At 45.4% G+C, this 19,778-nt stretch overlaps 2 protein-coding genes and 1 pseudogene across 2 annotated transcripts; all 3 read right to left on the reverse strand.

Annotated features, from left to right (window-relative positions):
* Nucleotides 1-586: 586 nt before the first annotated feature.
* Nucleotides 587-3,791, reverse strand: LOC117642935 (zinc finger and SCAN domain-containing protein 31-like). Its single transcript, XM_034381573.1, has 3 exons — nt 3,731-3,791; nt 3,230-3,460; nt 587-2,124 (listed from the first exon to the last, which is right to left on the reverse strand). Exons 1-3 carry the CDS (start codon nt 3,789-3,791, stop codon nt 1,256-1,258), a joined length of 1,161 nt encoding a protein of 386 aa, XP_034237464.1. The 3' UTR covers nt 587-1,255.
* Nucleotides 3,792-5,680: 1,889 nt separating this feature from the next.
* LOC117642936 lies at nt 5,681-7,191 on the reverse strand (annotated as a pseudogene).
* A 2,273-nt stretch (nt 7,192-9,464) lies between these two features.
* Nucleotides 9,465-19,547, reverse strand: LOC117642937 (zinc finger protein 22-like). The gene is made up of 3 exons (XM_034381574.1): nt 19,367-19,547; nt 10,689-10,769; nt 9,465-10,460 (listed from the first exon to the last, which is right to left on the reverse strand). The coding sequence occupies exons 1-3, from the start codon at nt 19,545-19,547 to the stop codon at nt 9,919-9,921; spliced, it is 804 nt and encodes a 267-aa protein (XP_034237465.1). The 3' UTR covers nt 9,465-9,918.
* Between the last annotated feature and the right edge of the window lie 231 nt (nt 19,548-19,778).

Consider the following 19,778-nt stretch of genomic DNA (forward strand, 5'->3'; position numbering starts at 1 on the left):
CGTGGTCTCATTCGATCCATCGCGTCATTTTCTACAAGATAAGATCATCAAAAAATTTTGTCCACATATTTTTCCCAGAAACCCCAAGAAAAAACTGTTTTTTTATGTGTTTTTAGGGTGTTTTGGGGGGTTTACTCTTAAGGTATTCGTCGGAGGTCAAATCTGAGGTCATATTCTTGTTCCTTGGCCAATTGTACATAAAGTGACCAAATTTTAGCCCTCTACTGTGAAAAGTGTAAAATTAGTCCAAAATACCCAAATTTGTGTTTTTCTCCAAAAGTTAAACTAAAGTTGGCCATATCTCGGGCAATAAATTTTTGCCGGACCTAATATTTTGGCTTTAGAGTCTCCTTTAGTTAGTTATTAAGCCTACCAAAAATAAGGCGAATCGGAGAGGGTCACCGGAAGAAGTGGTCCGTCTTAGTTGATTTTGCTCATAATGATCAAGTTTGAATATGCTTGTTAGCTAATTACCTGGAGACTTAATGCGAACTTGGGTTAGCTGATGATACGAAAAAACAAGTAAGAAGGAATGAGTCTTGTGGGAAGGCCATACTGACGAAGTAAGCGAAAATGAGACAACACCTCTTGGATGGGATGTTTATTGCCCTTGCACTTACAGTTTAAAAAGACGAATTACTGTGTAATTGTTGACATTAGACTATTCGACATTCGACAACAAATAGTTAATTACAAGCAACTAAATGAAACATTACAAAAATAAAAGGAAAAAGACCGCTTGTTGTTGATTGGACTTTGATTTGAGTGTCTTCGAATTTTAATGGCTTCTTAACTGCTGGTGCCAAAACTAAATTAAAGTGGACCAAGTCACAGCATAAAATTTAACAAATGAGAATTGTTTAAACCGTTAATTATGAGGTGACCTTCACACACGTTAGTCAAATTAATACTAGAGCAATTCTATTGAAAATCTTATGTGTTTCTATCACGACTTATCCTCTTGTCAATAATTGTTTGCATTATGTATCGAAAAGTGATCATGCAATTAAGAGCTTTCTTTTACGCAACTGAAAATGGGGCAAGGTATTGGTCACTACATTCCCCCGTACTATGTAATACCCCATGTTAACAAAGATGTGTCCAATGTTTCCCTCCAAAAAACACTAAGATTTTTAGATTAAAGCACTAAACACAGACGCCCCCCCCCCACAAAAAAATAAAAACAAAAATTAACAATCACAGTTTGCCTGAAAAATACTAAAACTCGGAATTAACGAAACAGTGACAGGAAAAGTCACTTGACAGACCGTTTTTGGACACGCTTCATTCTCGTCAGGCTCCGACCCCCAGTATGGATGAGTTTGTGCCGATTTAAACTTGGCATCCAATAAAAGAGTTTCCCACACAAGTGGCACTCGAAGGGCTGGCGCCCGGTGTGGAGGCTCGCATGCTCGTGGAGACTTTCCATGCGAGCGAACTTGTTGCCACAAACGTCGCACTCCAGAAGCTCATCCCCAGTGTGTGTCCCTTTGTGTTTCTCCAGAAGAGCAGCTGAAGAAAATGTCTTCTGGCACACTTTGCAGGCGTGACGCTTTGACTTGTTGCAGTGCCCCACCAGGTGACTGCGCAGGTTAGCCTTGGCTTGGAAGCGCTTGCCACACTCCCCGCACTTGAAAGCGGGCCCCGCCTTCACGGCTCGCCGAGGTCGTAAGGCTTGCTGAGATTCCTGGTGGAGCTCCTGCTGGTGCAGCTCGTGCTGTGGCCTCTGCTGAAGTTCCTGCTGAGGCTCCTGTTGAAGCTCCTGCTGAGGTTCTTGCTGAAGCTCCCGCTGAGGTTCTTGCTGAAGCTCCCGCTGAAGCACCTGTTGAGCTGCTTGCTGAAGCTGCAGTTGAAGCTCCTGCTGAAGCTTCTGCTGAAGCTCCTGATGAAGCTCCTGCTGAAGCTCCTGCTGAGGCCCCTGCTGAGGATTCTGCCGAGGATCCTGCTTGGACGACTCCTGCTGAAGCTCCTGCTGTAGCTCCTGATGAAGCTTCTGCTGAAGCTCCTGCTGAAGCTCCCCCTTGGACTCCTCCTTTGCTGGCCCTGCATCGTCGCCCGCATCGGCCACGGAGAAGGTGCTGGTGAGGTCAAGCTGCGAGGACTCCTCTAGGCCGGGGCAATCACCTGGACGAGAGCGACACAAGGCGATCAAGCGAAGCGTAAGACGTGGAAGAACAAGAGCATTGAGAATGAAAAAGTCATAATCAAGAGTAAAATTTTGGGTGAGGTATTGTTTATTGTCCAAATATGGGTGGAAACCGTTGTATCACACAAAACTGAGTGAGAAAACCTCCCTTGACCCAAATTGAGTGAAAAAAATGATCATCACCCAAACTTAGGTGACAAAGTATACCTCGCCTAAAATTAGACATTGACCAAACTTCTTTAGTCCCAGTGAGGTGGCGGAAGGGGGGCCGTTAATAGCTTTTATTCAGTGTGGGCGAAGCAAAACAGTGACACGATTCGACGCGTCCTAACGGAATGATCCAAACTGTCAGAGCAGGTCCAAGACGATCCTGCCACAGCAGATCCAGGACAATCCTTTAAGTGCAGATTAAGAACTATCCTAACTGCAGAGGAACCTACAAGTGTTAATAAACTATGTTCACTTCAAATCAGTGAATCTCGATACCTCTAAAATACAACGTCCACGCATTTATATAAGGATGAAATTTTGTAACAAGCCCCTATACGAGTAATTTTATAAAGTAAGTGTGGCCTCACGGACTTAAAGAAAAGGCAGTTTGTTTTTTAAGTCTTGTGCAGTTAAGATAGTTCTGAGTTGACACAAAGAGTTAAGATTGTCCTGGATCTGCTCATACAGTTAGGATTGTCTTAGATCTACTCAGGATTGTTCTTCGGACGCGTCGGATTTGACTTTCCGTGCTACACGCCTCTTGCTACAAGTAAATGATCAACCGAAGATCAAACTCAGAAATAGAGGAAAATCTATAAAATGGAAGGGAGAAAACAGCCACGAGTTGAGCGTGGTGACTGTTGCAACAGCCACGGCCCCTCGGCCGGGCAAGAACTTTGAACGAGTTGCAGCAAAATTAGCCGTTTGAGCGACGAACGCGCCGAGAAGAAAAGAGCGCAACATAATTCAAACTGAAAAGGCAAATGGGTGCAGAGATTGGTGCGCTGAATCGACAGGGTACAAGTCGGCGTGCAAGACAGTGTGCCAGCGTCCCGGCCGCCGCGGCGGTCCACGCGTCGCCACTCCACCCACCTTGGTCCCCAGGGCCGGCGTCCTCGTCCGCTCCGCAGTCGCGTCCTCCAGGCGCCTCCAGGTCCTCCGCCTTCACGGAACCTGCAAGCAAGGCAGACTTCAGAAACCAGCCAGCCAAAACGTGCGGCCAACGCCGGGCGAGTCTCACAGCCCTCGCGGCGGGCTGGGCCGCAGGCAGCCGTGGACACGGACACGACCATACAACAAACCGGGCTGTCTTCTTGGAATACACTTACATGCTTGGAAGTAGACAGGTACAAACGCTACTTGGCCAAGCGGACTCAAACGCATGCTCGGCGCCGTATAAGTCCATGATGAGCGTCGGCATTTATATGCGTGCACTTGCCAGGCATGCATTTGTAAGCGTGTACTTAGCCAAGCATGCATTTGAAAGACATTTTTAAGACATTTATATAGACATTTATAAGACTTAGTAGACAGTTAGGATTGTGGTGCAAACTACACAAAAAGCAATGCAAAACACCCGCCCAATAAAACTACCCAAGAAGCGGACATTGACAATTGGCCCCGAGAGAAAAGCACTATGAAGAGCAGACCTCATTACATGACCATTGATAACGTTCAGTCATCACAGGCACAACAGACCGCTCTGCACGCTTATAATTTGTGGTCACTTTATGACAAAAACGTAGATGATATTTTCATCACTTTGAAATGATGACAATCTCATCACAAATTGATGACATTTTCATCAAAGCTCCTATACTTATTGCATGGGCGTGACAACAGCGTCATCAATTTGATTTGATGACATTGTTGTAAGAAAAATTAGCCTTGAAATTGTCCTTAAGTGACGACCCAAATTTTAGTGCACTGTTTCAAAGGATGCTCGAAGAAAGAAGTGCCCAAGGAGGCTAGCGTTCATCCTCTTCTCTCAGAACTCGAGTCCTGCAACAAAATGCAGTTGTCAGACAGAAAAAAAGACAAGAAAACGAAAGCAATAACAAGAAAACAATTGAATCATCGAAACGGCAAAAAGAGTAGTAAAGCAGCGACTAGGTGCACTCGAGGATATGCCGAGAAGTTTGTTGCACGCCGAGTCCAGCAAGACAAACTTTCACAAACAGGGCATCTCACGCCGAAAAACGACGGGGCTGCAACAGGAAAAAACATGAGACGGAGAAAGGTAAAGCAAAAATTTGATGCCCTGCTGGGCTTTGTGGGAATAAAAGTTGCACTGTTCGAAAATTTTTCGTAAATTTACAAAAAAATCACTGGAAATTTTTATAAACGAGAGCTTTGTAAATCGTAGTTGATGAAATATGCCGTATAGTCCAAAAATTCATCGTAAACATCAATTTTCAAGATACTTTGTAAATCCATAAAACATTCCGTTATATTTGTGATAATTGCAAGTAACATGCGCCCTAGCATGCAACAAATAGTGCGGAGAAAAAATGTTCGTCGGAAACTCTAAACCAGGACTTTCTGGCCCGCCGGCAGCCTAACTGCCACAGCTCTGCAAGGGCATTTGAAGCTCGATGACCAGTTGGCTTTGGCAATCTCTACGACGTATTTTGTCAATTTCCCAACTGTTTCATTTGTCTACAAAATGTTTGCTAAAAATATCACAAATATCGTTTTGAGGCTAATACAAGATTTATAGTGTCAAAGTAAGGAATAATCTCCAAATTTCAAGACACCTTTTTTAAAGAATATTTTACGAAATGTTTCGTGCTAAAATATGTCGTAAATTAACAAAAATTTCTAGCAGTGTGTGATTAGAGGGAGTGGGGATCGAGAAGAAGCAACAAAGACAGAGCAAGTACATTTCCCAAAAAGAGTCAACCTTTTAATCGCTTTAAGGGGGCTCATACATGTTAAACACACTTTGTAAAAAAATTTTTTTTGATGTAGATGGATTAAGATTTTACAATTTCTGTGTTAAAACCCTTTTAGATAATTGAGTAAGCTTCATTTTGGCTTAAAGGAAAGTGACTTTGGACATTTTTTGGAGATTTAGTCGAAACGTTTAAAATTTTGGTTCTCGTAAGATTTTGTTCGCATACTTGCTCAGATCTGTGGGGAAAAAATCAGGGAGACTCATCCCTAGTAGTGTCATAGAATTGACTACAATGGGCTTTATATCTGCAATAGTTTTCAAGAAAAAAAATAAAAACAATTTTTTGTTAAAAAATTTGTTAAAAAAATTGTTAAAAAATTGTTTTTATTTTTTTTCTTGAAAACTGTTGTAGATATACAGCCCATTGTAGTCAATTCTATGACACTACTAGGGATGAGTCTCCCTGATTTTTTCCCCACAGATCTGAGCAAGTATGCGAACAAAATCTTACGAGAACCAAAATTTTAAACGTTTCGACTAAATCTCCAAAAAATGTCCAAAGTCACTTTCCTTTAAGCCAAAATGAAGCTTACTCAATTATCTAAAAGGGTTTTAACACAGAAATTGTAAAATCTTGATCCGTCTACATCAAAAGAAAATTTTTACAAAGTGTGTTTAACATGTATGAGCCCCCTTAATGCATGCGCGTGTAAGACATTTTGAACAACCAAAATCCAATATCAATGTTAATGTTGTAAAGCACCTTCATGGTACTGGAAACAATTCCAGGCGATTGTGACAGGCATCTTGAAAAGTATACAACCGAATCTTTCATGTGATGAAACAAATTATTTCCCAGACAAATGCAGGTTGTCGCCGTAAATCCTGAAACGAAGACAATGCGAGGGATCGTCGGTGATGCATGTTTCTTGCCACGTTCCTCTCTTCCTGCAACGCCAGAATCCTTTCGACTTTCCATCCACTAGTGATTCTTTTTTTTCTTGTGGGTATTGAGTGCCTGCCTTTGGGCGAACTTTTCTCCACAAACTGCACACTTGTACGGCTTCTCTCCAGAATGAATTCTCTTGTGCACAATAAGATGGCCTTCCTGATTAAATTTCTTCCCGCACTCGTCACACTGGTACGGCTTCTCCCCAGTGTGAGTGCGCTTGTGTGCGATTAGTACATGCTTAACGGAGAACTTCTTCCCGCACTCGCCACACTGGTACGGCTTTTCCCCAGTATGAATCCTCTTGTGCACAGTGAGGTTTGACTGATCACTAAACTTCTTCCCACACTCGTCACACTGGTACGGCTTCTCTCCAGTATGGATCCTTTTGTGCAGAGTGAGGTGTTGGCTAAGAATGAACCTCTTCCCACACTCGTCACACTGGTGCGGCTGCTCCCCAGAATGAATCCTCGTGTGCCTCGTAAGAGTACTTTCCTGACTAAACTTCTTCCCACACTCGTCACACTGGTACGGCTTGTCCCCGGTGTGGATCCGTAAGTGTTTCTTGAGATTTGCAGCCTAAGTCCACTGCTTGCCGCACACTCCGCACGCGTGCCGCCCCGCCTTGGAGTGCCCCGCCAGGTGCTTCCGCAGGTCCGCCTCGGCCCGGAAACTCTTGCCGCACTCCCCGCACTTGTACGCGAGCCGCGCCTTCCCGCCTCGCTGCCGCCGCGAGGCCTGCTCCACCTGCCCCGCACCGCCGGCCGGGCCAGCCAGCGAGAAGGTGCCGCTGATGACCAGCTGCGGGGTCTCCGCCGGGACGGGGCCTGCAACACCGAGTGGGAAGCAGGACTGTCTAACGTAGGACAGACCGAGGTGCCAATGCTGAAGAGAAAGGCAACCAGACACGGCAGGAACAGTTTATTTCAACTCAATCAGGAAAGGGGCTTGTCTGGCACTCTCGGGTGAAAATGGTCACAATCCGTTTATTTCAGTTAAATAAACGTCGCCGTTCGCGGCATTTCCGACTCACCCCCGAAGACTCCACTCACCTTCGCCTCCAGAGTCGCCGTCCGCTCCGCAGTGCGGCCCTTCAGACACGGGGGCCTCCAAGTCCTCGCCCTCCACGGCGCCTGCAAGCAACACCGCGTTAACCTTTCCAATCCACTGGGAGAGACTCGCGACAAGAATCACTGAGCAACGGCTCATTTGAACTAAACTTGGTCTCTGGGTTCTTACATCAGTACGAACAGCAGAAAACCCCCGGGGGCGAGATCTGACCAAAACCCTATTTCTGGCAGAGGCTCACGACCACCCAAAATGGTTTGTTTCGATGGTTTGGGCCTTGATGGGCATGGGGAACAAAGTGGTCGAAAAAAGACCCAAACTTGGTTGGACGATGTGAACTTCCGGGGATCGTGCACAGACGACTCAGCACAGCACTGCTGTGTGACGGTGCCAATGTGAGTCGTGGCATGTCACAATGATGTCACGTTTGGCCCTAAAACGGTATAACGTGCACGACCAGGGTTGTTAACGTGAATTTCGCACATTTATATTTAAAAAAATTGTTCAAATTCATTTTAAATATTACTTTTAGTCTCTTGGTTGGAATAGAATCAGGAAAGTTCAAATCTTCTATAGCGGAACTTTGACGGCTGCTGGGGACTGTGTGGATGCAGTACGTTACAAAATTATCAAATTTAACTGGATTTTAAGTGTGGTGTCAATTACAAAACAGTTTAGTAAAATCTACCAGAATTTTTAACTAGATGGCTGGTAAATGTTACCACACCCATACTGGTAGATGCAACTAAAAATCGAGTGAAAATGACTAGAATTCTAGTCATATCAACTAATGCTCGTTTAACCAGGATCCGTGTGGTGAATTTAACTACACTTTTTTTTTCAGTGTAGGAAACTTTTCATTTCGATGGAATTTTTGACGATATTTATTGCCTTTAGTACACGGTAAAAACGGTTCCTGGTTTTCCCAGGAACCCCCTGGAAATCGCCTACGTCTTCGCCATGGGGCTGCTGGGAAAAGCAGGTACCGGTTTTATCGTGTAGGACGAGAAATCAAAATTGACGCCGTTATTTTTGACTTCTCGTCCTTCTAGGCCCATTAGTATCAAATTATTCATGGAACTAAAAATGTTCCTAAAACATTGGAAGTTTTCTAAATAGATTGCAACAAAAAGACCCAATGTAGAAATTTCAGTTCATTGTGACAAAATGTGTTTGAAAAAATGTGCGCAATTTATTGATTAACCTTAACAACCCTCAAGACTGCTACGCGTAATACGGGGCTTGCTCTACAAATTGAAGAGCGGACATTGTATGCTCTAACTAGAGCACGCCTGCAAGCACGCTCTAGCTAGCGCATGCCTGCCACTCCACCCACCTTGGTCCCCAGGGCCGGCGTCCTCGTCCGCTCCGCAGTCGCGTCCTCCAGGCGCCTCCAGGTCCTCCGCCTTCACGGAACCTGCAAGCAAGGCGGACTTCAGAAACCAGCCAGCCAAAACGTGCGGCCAACGCCGGGCGAGTCTCCCAGTCCTCGCGGCGGGCTGGGCCGCAGGAAGCCGCGGACATGGACAAGGACAGGACTATGCAACAAACCGGGCTGTCCTCTTAGTACTACCACTTGCAAAAGAAAGCGACCTCCCGGCCGGGCTCGTCGCTACCCCGCACTCAGGTAGCTGCTGGAGATCCCATAGCCGCCTGGACGTGGGGTAGTGCCGGGCCCGGCCGGGAGGTCGCTTTCTTTTGCAAGTGGTAGTACACACTGACATGCTTGGAAGTAGACAACTACAAACGCTACTTGGCCAAGTACACACTTTACAAACGCAGGCTTGGTGCCGTGTAACTTGATGTTAGGCGTAGGCATTTGTAAGTACGTACTTGCCAAGCATGCATTTGTAAGTGTGTACTTTGCCGAGTATGCGTGTACGGTGTGGACTAGGAAGCATGCATTTGAAAGTGTGTATGAAGAAGACAGTTTGATTCGTGGTGCAAACTAACACAAGAAGCCATGCAAAAAACCTGCCCCATAAACTACCCGAGAAGCAGACATTAAAAATTTCCCCCAATAGAAAAGCGCCATGAAAAGCAGACCAAATCACGTGGCCATTAATAACGTTTTGTCATCAGAGCCACTCAAGACAGCTCTGCACCGTAAACACCAGGCAGTGCATGCTCGCAAAAGACAGATAAAAAAAAAGTCGAAGGAAGCCAGCGTTTAGTCTCTCCTCTCAGAGCCCCAGTCCTGCAACAAAATACAGTAGACAGAGAAAAATCAGAAAAAGACATGAAAACGAAAGCAGTAACGAGAAAACAATAGCATCATCGAAAAGGCAGAGAGAGATTCCGAGTACTGCAGACTAGATGTACTCGAAGATACGTCGAAGTTGGTTGCACACAGGGTGCAGCCAGACGAAAGCTCGGAAACAGGGCATCTCACGCAGATAATGCCGGGGCTGTGACAGGAAAAGGCGTGAGTCGGAGAATAAGCAAAAATTGAGGTCCTGCTCAGCATTAAGGAAATAAAAATTGTGATTTGAAGGAGTGGGGATCGAAAAGACGCAACAAAGACAGAGCAAGCACATTTATCCAATAAGATTCAACATTTTAATCACTTATTTACAATTAACACAAAAGTGAATGCTTGCGCCCGTAAGACATTAGAACAAACAATAACCAATGTCCATATTTTTGTTCGAAGGCAGCTTTATGGCCGGTACAGGAATCCATTCCAGGCGATTGTGTCGGGTGTGAAACGGAATCTTTGTTACGAACAATAAAATTAATTTCCAGAAAAAAAGCATGGTGCCAGCGTGAATCCCCAACGCAGACAGTTTCAAGGGTCGTCGGTGATGCATGTTTCTTGCCACGCGTCTACCTCCCTGCAACTCCAGAAATCTTGCGACTTTCCTTCCACTAGTGATTCTGTGTTTTTTTGTGATAATGAAGAGTCTGCCTCTGAGCGAACTTCTTTCCACAGACTGCACACTTGTAAGGTTTCTCCCCAGTGTGGACCCTCTTGTGCGCAGTGAGATCCCTGTCCCGGGAAAACTTTTTCCCACACTCTTCACACTCGTATGGCTTCTCCCCGGTATGAATCCTCTTGTGCACAGTCAGATTGCCTTCTCGGTTAAACTTCCTCCCACACTCGTCACACTGGTACGGCCTCTCCCCGGTGTGGATCCTTGCGTGCCTCTCCAGATTCGCAGCCCAAGTCCACTGCTTGCCGCACACTCCGCACGCGTGCCGCCCCGCCTTGGAGTGCCCCGCCAGGTGCTTCCGCAGGTCCGCCTCGGCCCGGAAACTCTTGCCGCACTCCCCGCACTTGGACGCGAGCCGCGCCTTCCCGCCTCGCTGCCGCCGCGAGGCCTGCTCCACCTGCCCCGCACCGCCGGCCGGGCCAGCCAGCGAGAAGGTGCCGCTGATGACCAGCTGCGGGGTCTCCGCCGGGACGGGGCCTGCAACGCCGAGTGAGAAGCAGAACGGTCTAACGTAAGACAGAGCGAGGTGCCAATGCCGGAAAGAAAGACAGACGGACACACGGCAGGATCAATTTATTTGAAGTCAATCACGAAAAGGTTCTTGTCCGGCACTCCCAGGTGAAAATGGTCGCAATCTGTTTCTTTCAGATGAATTTACGTCGCAAGCCGCGGCATTCCTGACTCGTCCCCGAAGACTTCACTCACCTTCGCCTCCAGAGTCGCCGTCCGCTCCGCAGTGCCGCCCTCCAGACTCGGGGGCCTCCAGGTCCTCGCCCTCCACGGCGCCTGCAAGCAACACCGCGTTACTTGGCCGTCCCAATCACTGTCCCAGGGAAGCGCAAACAGTTACAGGCCTCAAGACGCGCAAGAGCACATCGTTTTGGGACAAGAGAAGTCAAGCACGTTAAGGATTGGAACGCACAGGGAAATGCCTTAACGCATTGTTGAGAAGCACCTGAAAGACATGGTCGTAAGCGCAAAGCGATCACTTCGGCAAACGTTGATTGGAATGCGTTCGTTGCACACTCTTAAAAGCCTACGAATCTTTTGCTTCACAACTACGAAGAAAATGAAGACGTTGAAGAATTGCTTCGTATTATGAAGAAATGCTTCGTATTACAAAGGATTTTGCTTCATAGTACGAGGCATTTCTTCGTAGATTTTACAAAGCCTTCATTTTCTTCGAATTACGAAGCCATTCTTCGTAGAGTTTTTTCTGTGCAGAAACTTCGCGTGGTGGCCACCGACCCACGGCGCACAGTAAATAGAAATGACAGAATTTGTGGTGGTCTGAGAGCCCCGAATCGCAAAAATTGACAGATAAATGGATCCGTGGCGGTTATGCATCTGTACCGCCAACGGCAAACTCATTTTGCACACAGGCGACCGAATCCGTGCACTCGCCACGGAATCCGGACAACACTGCGCCGTAAGCGTCAATTGCGATTCGCTCCACCTCGCGACTTTGAGGTGTTTTATTTTGGGAGATAAAGAGTGTAGATGTACCGCGTAAGGAAAAAAATTCCTTTGAAGATTTATCAACGCAAGAAGAAGTAAGCACATGCATCCAAATAGGTAAATAATATCCAAAATAACAAAGGCGCCCGGAGACGCAGAGAGGTTACGTTGGCCAGCGAGACGGTAACCCCATTCCAGTTTCTGTTCCCCAGGGATCCTTAACTTTCCTCATAAGGGCATCATAACGTTAAAGTAAGACCTAAAGTTATTACCCTTAACTTCTGACATTTCAAAAAGGTTAAGTTTTTTTTTTGTGTTTCGAATTTGTGTAGAGATACTTTTGGAAGTACATCCAAAAGTCCGTGCCCTTAACCTGTAGCGAACATTGTCTTACGTTACGTTATGAAAGCAGTGTTAGTTAACTGTTAAGTTAAGGATCCCTGCTGTTCCCACAGTAAAAACTCTTCGAAGAATCGCTTCGTAATACGAAGAAAATGAATGCATTGTAAAATCTACGAAGAAATGCTTCGTATTAGCAAAATCCTTTGTAATACTGTACGAAGCATTCCTTCATAATACGAAGCAATTCTACAAAGCCTTTATTTTCTTCGTAGTTATAAAGCAAATGGATCCATGAAGCGGAAGAAGGGTACAAGTCAAGTTGAATCCGCGCACTTTTGCAAGGCCTTAACCCAGCGGTTCCCAACCCTGGGCACTGTACATCCAACGGCAATACTCTTAGTACCTATTTGGCGATACAATTGAGTATCGCCCATAAAAGGCCTTAAGGAAAAGTATTGCCTTCAAAACGGCGATACACAAAAGTATTGCCAAAATTTGGCGATACTTTGGAGTACTGCCACGATTTGGCAATAAACGTCGAACAAATCAAGGGGACAAGGCCTTTGTATAATGCCGTGGTTTTGGCAATACCCAAAAGTATCGCCAAATTTTGGCGATACTTCTGTGTATCATCGTTCTGAAGGCAATACTTTTCCGTAAGGCCGTTTATTGGCGATACTCAATTGTAACGCCAAAAAATGTACTTTAGTATCGCCTTTGCAATTGCAGTGGAGTCGCGACCCCACTCCAAATCCAGTGGCAAGTTTCCTCGCCACTGGAGCGGCGTCTTTTCCAAAGCCAGTAAAATACAAGACCTGCATCTGTATTTTCAGGTTACGTGTCAATGCCGCTGACCAACTAAAGGGATCCTTAACTTAACAGTTAACTAACACTGCTTTCATAACGTAACGTAAGACAATGTTCGCCCAGTGCTCTCGGGCCATTTCAAAACTATTCAAGTGTTGTTCTGTGGAAGATTTTGAAGAGGGAGCGGCGTGGCGCGGCAGGGCCAGGCTAGGGCTCTGAGGCTAGCTCAAGTCTTCCTGGTTTGAGAATGGACTGAGACCCTTTGCTGTGTCAACCCCTTATCAAGAGAGAGTGACTCAGTGATATCCAGCGTTTTGTGTTGATGTGAGTACCATTTTCCCAGTGTCTCAGGAATCGCTGGCCAAACCAAAGTGATTCAATAGTTGGTCAGCGGCATTGACACGTAACCTGAAAATACAGATGCAGGTCTTGTATTTTACTGGTCCAGTTCTACTTTTCATAGTATAATTGCTGTGATTTGAACTTGGGATCCTAAGCACTGAAAACTATTGCATGCACATTTATTTTTCTGTGAACGGGTATTGCTTTCCAAGCCAAATTATTCCATTTCTTTTGCAGCGCCAAATTTTGGCGTTCTGGTCTGTGGTGCTCTGGGGAATGGAACGCCAAATTTTGGCGCTCTCTGTGGAACGCCAAAATTTGGCGTGGAATCCGGAAACCAGGGATGGGAACGCCAAATTTTGGCGCTTTGGAAAAGACGCCACTCCAGTGGCGAGGAAACTTGCCACTGGATTTGGAGTGGGGGTCGCGAAAAAATTTCGAGGGGTCGCGGCGAGGTGGCTGGGGTCGCCTGGGTCGCGGTGGTTTCCCGGTTAGCCAACACGCCGTGCAATGGCGGGAACAACTTTGCGGCAATACTGCTCCCAAACTAAGGCAGTTAATCGCACTCCGTAACAAAGGCATGCTAAAGGAAGGTCCAAATACCAATGGCCCGTCGAGGGAGGACGAAATACCGCATCGAATCAGACGCAGTGACTGCTTAAATGCCGCAAAGTTGATCAAAACGGTCACAAATGTCTGTGAAAAATCGTGTTTTGGGCCGACTTTACACTGATAAAAATTTTGTCGCAACTTAGCGACACATTTATCGCTAACTTTTTAGCGACAAGATTTGTTGTGGAACGAATGGCTTGTTAAACCTAGAGAGCCTGGGGTGGGAGAGAGTCGTCAACCGAGGTGGTGGGGGGCCAACGCTGATTGGCTGAGTTCCGATGGAGCCGGAGCTGCAGGCCATTCTCTCATGCTGCAGCCTGTGCATGCACACTGGTAAGGTTAGGTCGCAATTATCGAGCAATGATGTGCAGCGCTTTTTGAATGCATTGCTTTACCATGACTGCCAAGGCTTGACTTTTGGCTGTTCCGATCGCCACTACATCGCGTCGGGTCGGTTATGCGCACCTCAGGCAGCATTTTATCCGCTGCTCTGGCTCCATCGGAGCTCAGCCAATGAGCGTCGAGAACGGTTGACGACTCTCTCATAATCCAGGCTCTCTAGTCAAACCGTAGTCGTATTGGAACTAAGGGATAATTTCACAACGACTAAATTGTAATAACGCACCAACAATAACACATCAACGACAAGTATTGAAAGTCCAAAAGGAATTTTGTAATGTCTGCGACAATAAACATAGAGTACTTTTGTCGCTAAATTTATTTTGCATAGTTTTTTTTTACAATAGTAATTTCCCTATGACTTAGAAGAACAAAAGAGATGATTATTCATAATATGCTTTAATTGAGCAGATAATTGCAAAAGATGTTGTTTCCACACAAATTGTATCGTAAAGAGTGATAACAAGAATTTGGTCTTCAACGACAAAATGTCGCTTACTAGACTCAACGACATTTGTTCCGGGTTGGTTCATGATGAAATTCTATGTTTTGGAACGACTAAATTTTCACTCATCTGATTGTTTCTGTACAACCATTTTTTAACAGTGTAAGCATCTACTGCGTCTGATCCGAGGCGGTATTTCGTCCTCCCTCAACGGGCAATTGGTCTTTGGACCTTCCTTTTGCATGCCTTTGTTACGGAAAGCGATTATCTGCCTTAGTTTGGGAGCAGTAATATTGCCGCAAAGTTGATCAAAACACGATTTTTCAAACATTTGTGACCGTTTTGATCAACTTTGAGACAATACTGCTTCCAAACTAAGCCGGATTATCGCACTTTGTATCAAAGGCATGCTAAAGGAGGGGGGTCGCGGAAATTTTTGGCTACAAATTTGGGGTCGCGAACCGAAAAAGGTTGAGAACCGCTGCCTTAACCTTGCAGGTGGGAGAACAGGTTGGGAATGTCATCTAAAAATAGATGCAAGAGGATGGGACTTGTCTCACCACACTTATTTTTGGACCAAATTATCGCTCATGTTCACTTGAAAGACCGATAAGAGGTCACTGAATCAACTCGACTTAACCCCTTCTTCCTGGATGCTTCGTAGGCTTTTAAGAGTGCCCGTGCCTGTTTCAGCGACTACCAAATACAGAATCATTTACTGGCGGTTTCTGTGCCGAAGCGTTACCGATTCTGCTATTGGGTCATTCCATGCCAAGTCAACCAGAGCCAAAGCCATGATGTCACCGATTTGGACCAAAGTTGGTGGATCGCCGCACAGTGGTCTGGGAGACCGATTTAGGCGGACATAATTCAATACTCCGGTAATACCGAAACAAAAATGATAAAACTGCTGTACGTTAAGTTTTATGGGTCGCTGAATCCGATTCTGTAAAAATTTTGAACCAGGGGCGGCTCAGTTTTCTAGAAATGGGGGGTATTTTTTTGATTTTCAAGATATGGCCTTAAAAAGTACAGCACTATGGTTTTGAGGGCCGCTGAGTCTGATTCTGTAAACAGTTTGGACCAGGGGCGGCTCAGTTTTCCAGAAAAGGGGGTATTTTTTTGTTTTTCAAGATATGGCCTTTAAAAGTACAGCTCCTGGGTTTTGAGGGCCGCTGAGTCTGATATTTTGCCAAATTTTGGACCAAGGATTGCTCAGTTTTCCAGAAAACGGAAAAGGGAAATAAAACTCCAAACATACCCCCTGTTTTTTGGAAAACTGAGCCGCTTGTAATCTAAAATTTTTACAGAATCAGACCCAGCGGCACTCAAAACCAAATTACTGTACTTTTTAAGGCCATATCTTGAAAGACAAGAAAAAATACCCCCTTTTTCTGGGAAACTGAGCCGCCCCTGGTCCAAAATTTTTACTGAATCAGACTCAGCGGTCCACAAAACCCTTCCACTAAACTTTTGGAGGCCGTATCTTAAAAACAAAAATCCCCTCTTTTGTGGAAAACTGTGCCGCCCCTGGTTCAAAATTTTTACAGAATCGGATTAAGCGACCCGTTAAACCTAACGTTCAGCAGTTTCATTATTTTTGTCTGAGTATTACCGGAGAATTAAATCATGTCCGCCTAAATCGGTCTGTGCGCCGAGCGCGCGCGTGCCGGCCGGTGTCACATATTGTGCATTCCGTGGTTACGTTGGACCGTGCAGAAATTAGAGTAGCAGATATTAGCAGATGGTTCTTTTTGCATCATTTTCCTGAATATATTGCTGACATTTTAGACCAGAAATGAAAATGAATGAAGCCGAATGAAACTTTCTCGAACTTAGAAAAGTTTAAATTTAACCGTTTGCTCAACTCTTTCTTCGCGAGTCGATAGCGAAACGAAAATTTCGTCGAATCCCAAAAGTGAGTAACCAAATTTATTCGCCAAAGAGCGCTTTTTCACGCTATATCTTTGGAAATTAGCTGTGAACAAATCTCAATTTTGCAGAACTAAATTTGTGGACAACTTTTTCAAGTGAAAATTAGCGTTGGCGCATTCATTAAGTTTGAGGCCCCGTGTGTGAAAAATAAGGTGACCCCTTGCTCTAAAAGTGTTGTTTTTAACTCTCCTAAACTTTATACTAACGGTTAGTGCCGATGTATTTGATAATGGACAGATTATAGAAATGCCCATTTTGTCCGCCTAAATCGGTCTCCCCGACAACTGTGCGCCGTCAATTAGTGTTAAGATCGATGCCCTAAAATGGTTTTGGCCAATTTCCAATACTTCCGGAGATATAGCCATACCTCATTTTTGGCTATTTTGCCAAATGTAAAAACAGTGTTTCACTTAAGTGCCAATATCTTCGCTCCTATGAGACCTAGAGTGGTGATTCTGTGCTTATTCGAAAGGAAATGAAATTTCGCATAAAATGGCGTCGGTTTGGTGTCGATAGATGTGAAACTAGGAAAGTTCACTCTAACGAAGAAACAGTGAACTTTACAGTGTAGTTCCCACCGAACGCCATCTTCGATTTTTGAAATTTATGTCCTGAAGGTCCATTGAGGTCCCTTCTTCATTGTCTTAAAGTATCTCAAGAAGTTCTTGGGTTTTGCGGTTTTTGTAGGGGGGAAAGTAAAACAAAGCACCCAAAAAATGGTGATTTTGCAGTGAAGGACCCGAATTAAGTGACATCAAAAGCAGCCAACCCTATTCATAGACCGCCTGCTCCGTGTACAGGCAGCGACCGATATCTGGGGCCACTCCCTGAAAGGTCGAGTTACTTCACGCTCGAATCCTCGGATTTTAAACATGCACTGCGATTCCAAACGCTATGAGTATAGCACGTATGGTGCAATGCAGCTGACATATCGCACCACACGTGCAATGCGATAGCCATATTGCACCTCACGTGCAATGCATCCCGAAAATGCCGTATGCTAATGGATGGCGATGGGGAGGCATTGCACTTCATGTGCAATGCTTTTGCATTGCACCAATTGACGCTATACTCATAGCGTTTGGATTCTCAGTGTGGCAAATGTAAATTTTGACTACATCATTCGGTTTATCTTGCCCTAATATATCAATGAGGAGTTGGCTAAAAGTATCCCAAACACACTGGTGAGCGGCGAGCTGTTGCCTACAAGGCAACTTATTTCCACAGCTGTTAAGTAACTGCCTAGTATGCAGGAGATGATGCAGGCAGCCGGACACCTGTGTGTTTGGGCTACTAATTGCCTACCTCTCTGGCAACCACTACCACATATCCTTGGTTCCCGACGCGAGTATGACGCAAGCGGTTTTCCTCTGTAAAATTTTCTCCAAGGCTAAGTCTAATTCAAAATCAAGCTGAACGATAAGATCCTCATCGAAGTGAGCACTGCAAGTAACCAAAAGTAAAGTGTACTACACCGCTCTACAAGTACGCTCTGAAAATTAAAAGCTGTTATTAAAAGTTATGGACTTTGAGACGAGGATTTTGAATTATACTCTTACTAGAGTCTTGGTTAAAAATTTATGGTGGAAAGCCGCTTGCGTCGGCAACTGAGGATATGTGGAAGTGGTTGCCAGAAAAGTAGGCAAATAGTAGCCCAAACACATGACAGGTGTGCGGCTGGCTGCGTCCCATCCTGCATACTAGGGCAGTTACTCAACATCTGTGGCAGTGGCGGATCCAGAGGCGGCCTCGGAAAAGGGGGGGGGGGGGTAGAACTTTTTGTTTACTAACAGGGGCAACGACATTTTGAATTAGGAGAAGAATTTCAAGAGGAAAACCGCTTGCGTCATGCTCGCGTTGGCAACTAAGGATATGTGGTAGTGGTTGCCAGAAAAGCAGGCAAATAGTAGCCCAAACACACAGGTGTGCGGCTGCACTGTGAAAATTTGTTGTCACTTTATGACGAAAACGTGGATGACATTTTGATCACTTTGAAATAATGACAATCTCCTCACAAATTGATGACATTTTCATCAAAGCTCCTCTACATATTGCATGGGCGTGGGAACAATATCATTAATTGACTTGATGACATCCTTGTGAGGAACATTAGCCTTGAAATTGTCATCAAGTGATGACTCAAATTTTCACAGTGTGGCTGCATCAGCTCCTGCATACTAGGCAGTTACTCAACAGCTGTGGAAATAAGTTGCCTTGTAGGCAACAGCCCGCCGCTCACCAGTGTGTTTGGGATACTTTTAGCCAATACTCCTCATTGATATATTAGGGCAAGATAAACCGAATGATGTAGTCAAAATTTACATTCGCCATGTTTAAAATCCGAGGATTCGAGCGTGAAGTAACTCGACCTATCAGGGAGTGGCCTCAGATATCGGTCGCTGCCTGTACACGGAGCAGGCGGTCTATGAATAGGGTTGGCTGCCTTTGATGTCACTTAATTCGGGTCCTTCACTGCAAAATCACCATTTTTTGGGTGCACTGTTTTACTTTTCCCCCTACAAAAACCACATAACCCAAGAACTTCTTGAGATACTTTAAGACAATGAAGAAGGGACCTCAATGGACCTTCAGGACAAAAATTTCAAAAATCGAAGATGGCGTTCGGTGGGAACTACACTGTAAAGTTCACTGTTTCTTCGTTAGAGTGAACTTTCCTATTTTCACATCTATCGACAACAAACCGACGCCATGTTGTGCGAAATTTCATTTCCTTTCGAATGAGCACAGAATCACCACTCTAGGTCTCATAGGAGCCAAGATATTGGCACTTAAGTGAAACACTGTTTTTACATTTGGCAAAATAGCCAAAAATGAGGTATGGCTATATCTCCGGAAGTATTGGAAATTGGCCAAAACTATTTTAGGGCATCGATCTTAACACTAATTGACGGCGATCAACCAACTTTGGTCCAAATCGGTGACATCATGGCTTTGGCTCTGGTTGACTTGGCATGGAATGACCCTATTTCAATTTACTGTGCTAAACACAGAAGCTGCTGCACTACGTCGCCACTCCACCCACCTTGGTCCCCAGGGCCGCCGTCCTCGTGCGCTCCGCAGTCGCGTCCTCCAGGCGCCTCCAGGTCCTCCGCCTTCACGGAACCTGCAAGCGGACGGACTTCAGAAACCAGCCAGCGAAAACGCGCGGCCCAGTCCTCGCGGCGGGCTGGCCCGCAGGAAGCCGTGGACGCGGACAGGACCATACAACAAACCGGGCTGTCTTCTTGGTACACACTTAAGTGCTTGAAAGAAGACAGTTACAAACGCTACTTGGCCAAGTACACACTTACAAACGCAGGCTAGGTGCCGCGTAACTTCATGTTAAGCGTAGGCATTTGTAAGTACGTACTTGCCAATGTCAGTGTGTACTTGCCTAGTATGCGTGTACGGTGTGGACTAGGAAGCATACATTTGAAAGTGTGTATGAAGAAGAC

This window comes from Thrips palmi, unplaced genomic scaffold, assembly GCF_012932325.1.
Source record: "Thrips palmi isolate BJ-2018 unplaced genomic scaffold, TpBJ-2018v1 HiC_scaffold_16, whole genome shotgun sequence".
Classification (NCBI taxonomy): Eukaryota; Metazoa; Arthropoda; class Insecta; order Thysanoptera; family Thripidae; genus Thrips; species Thrips palmi.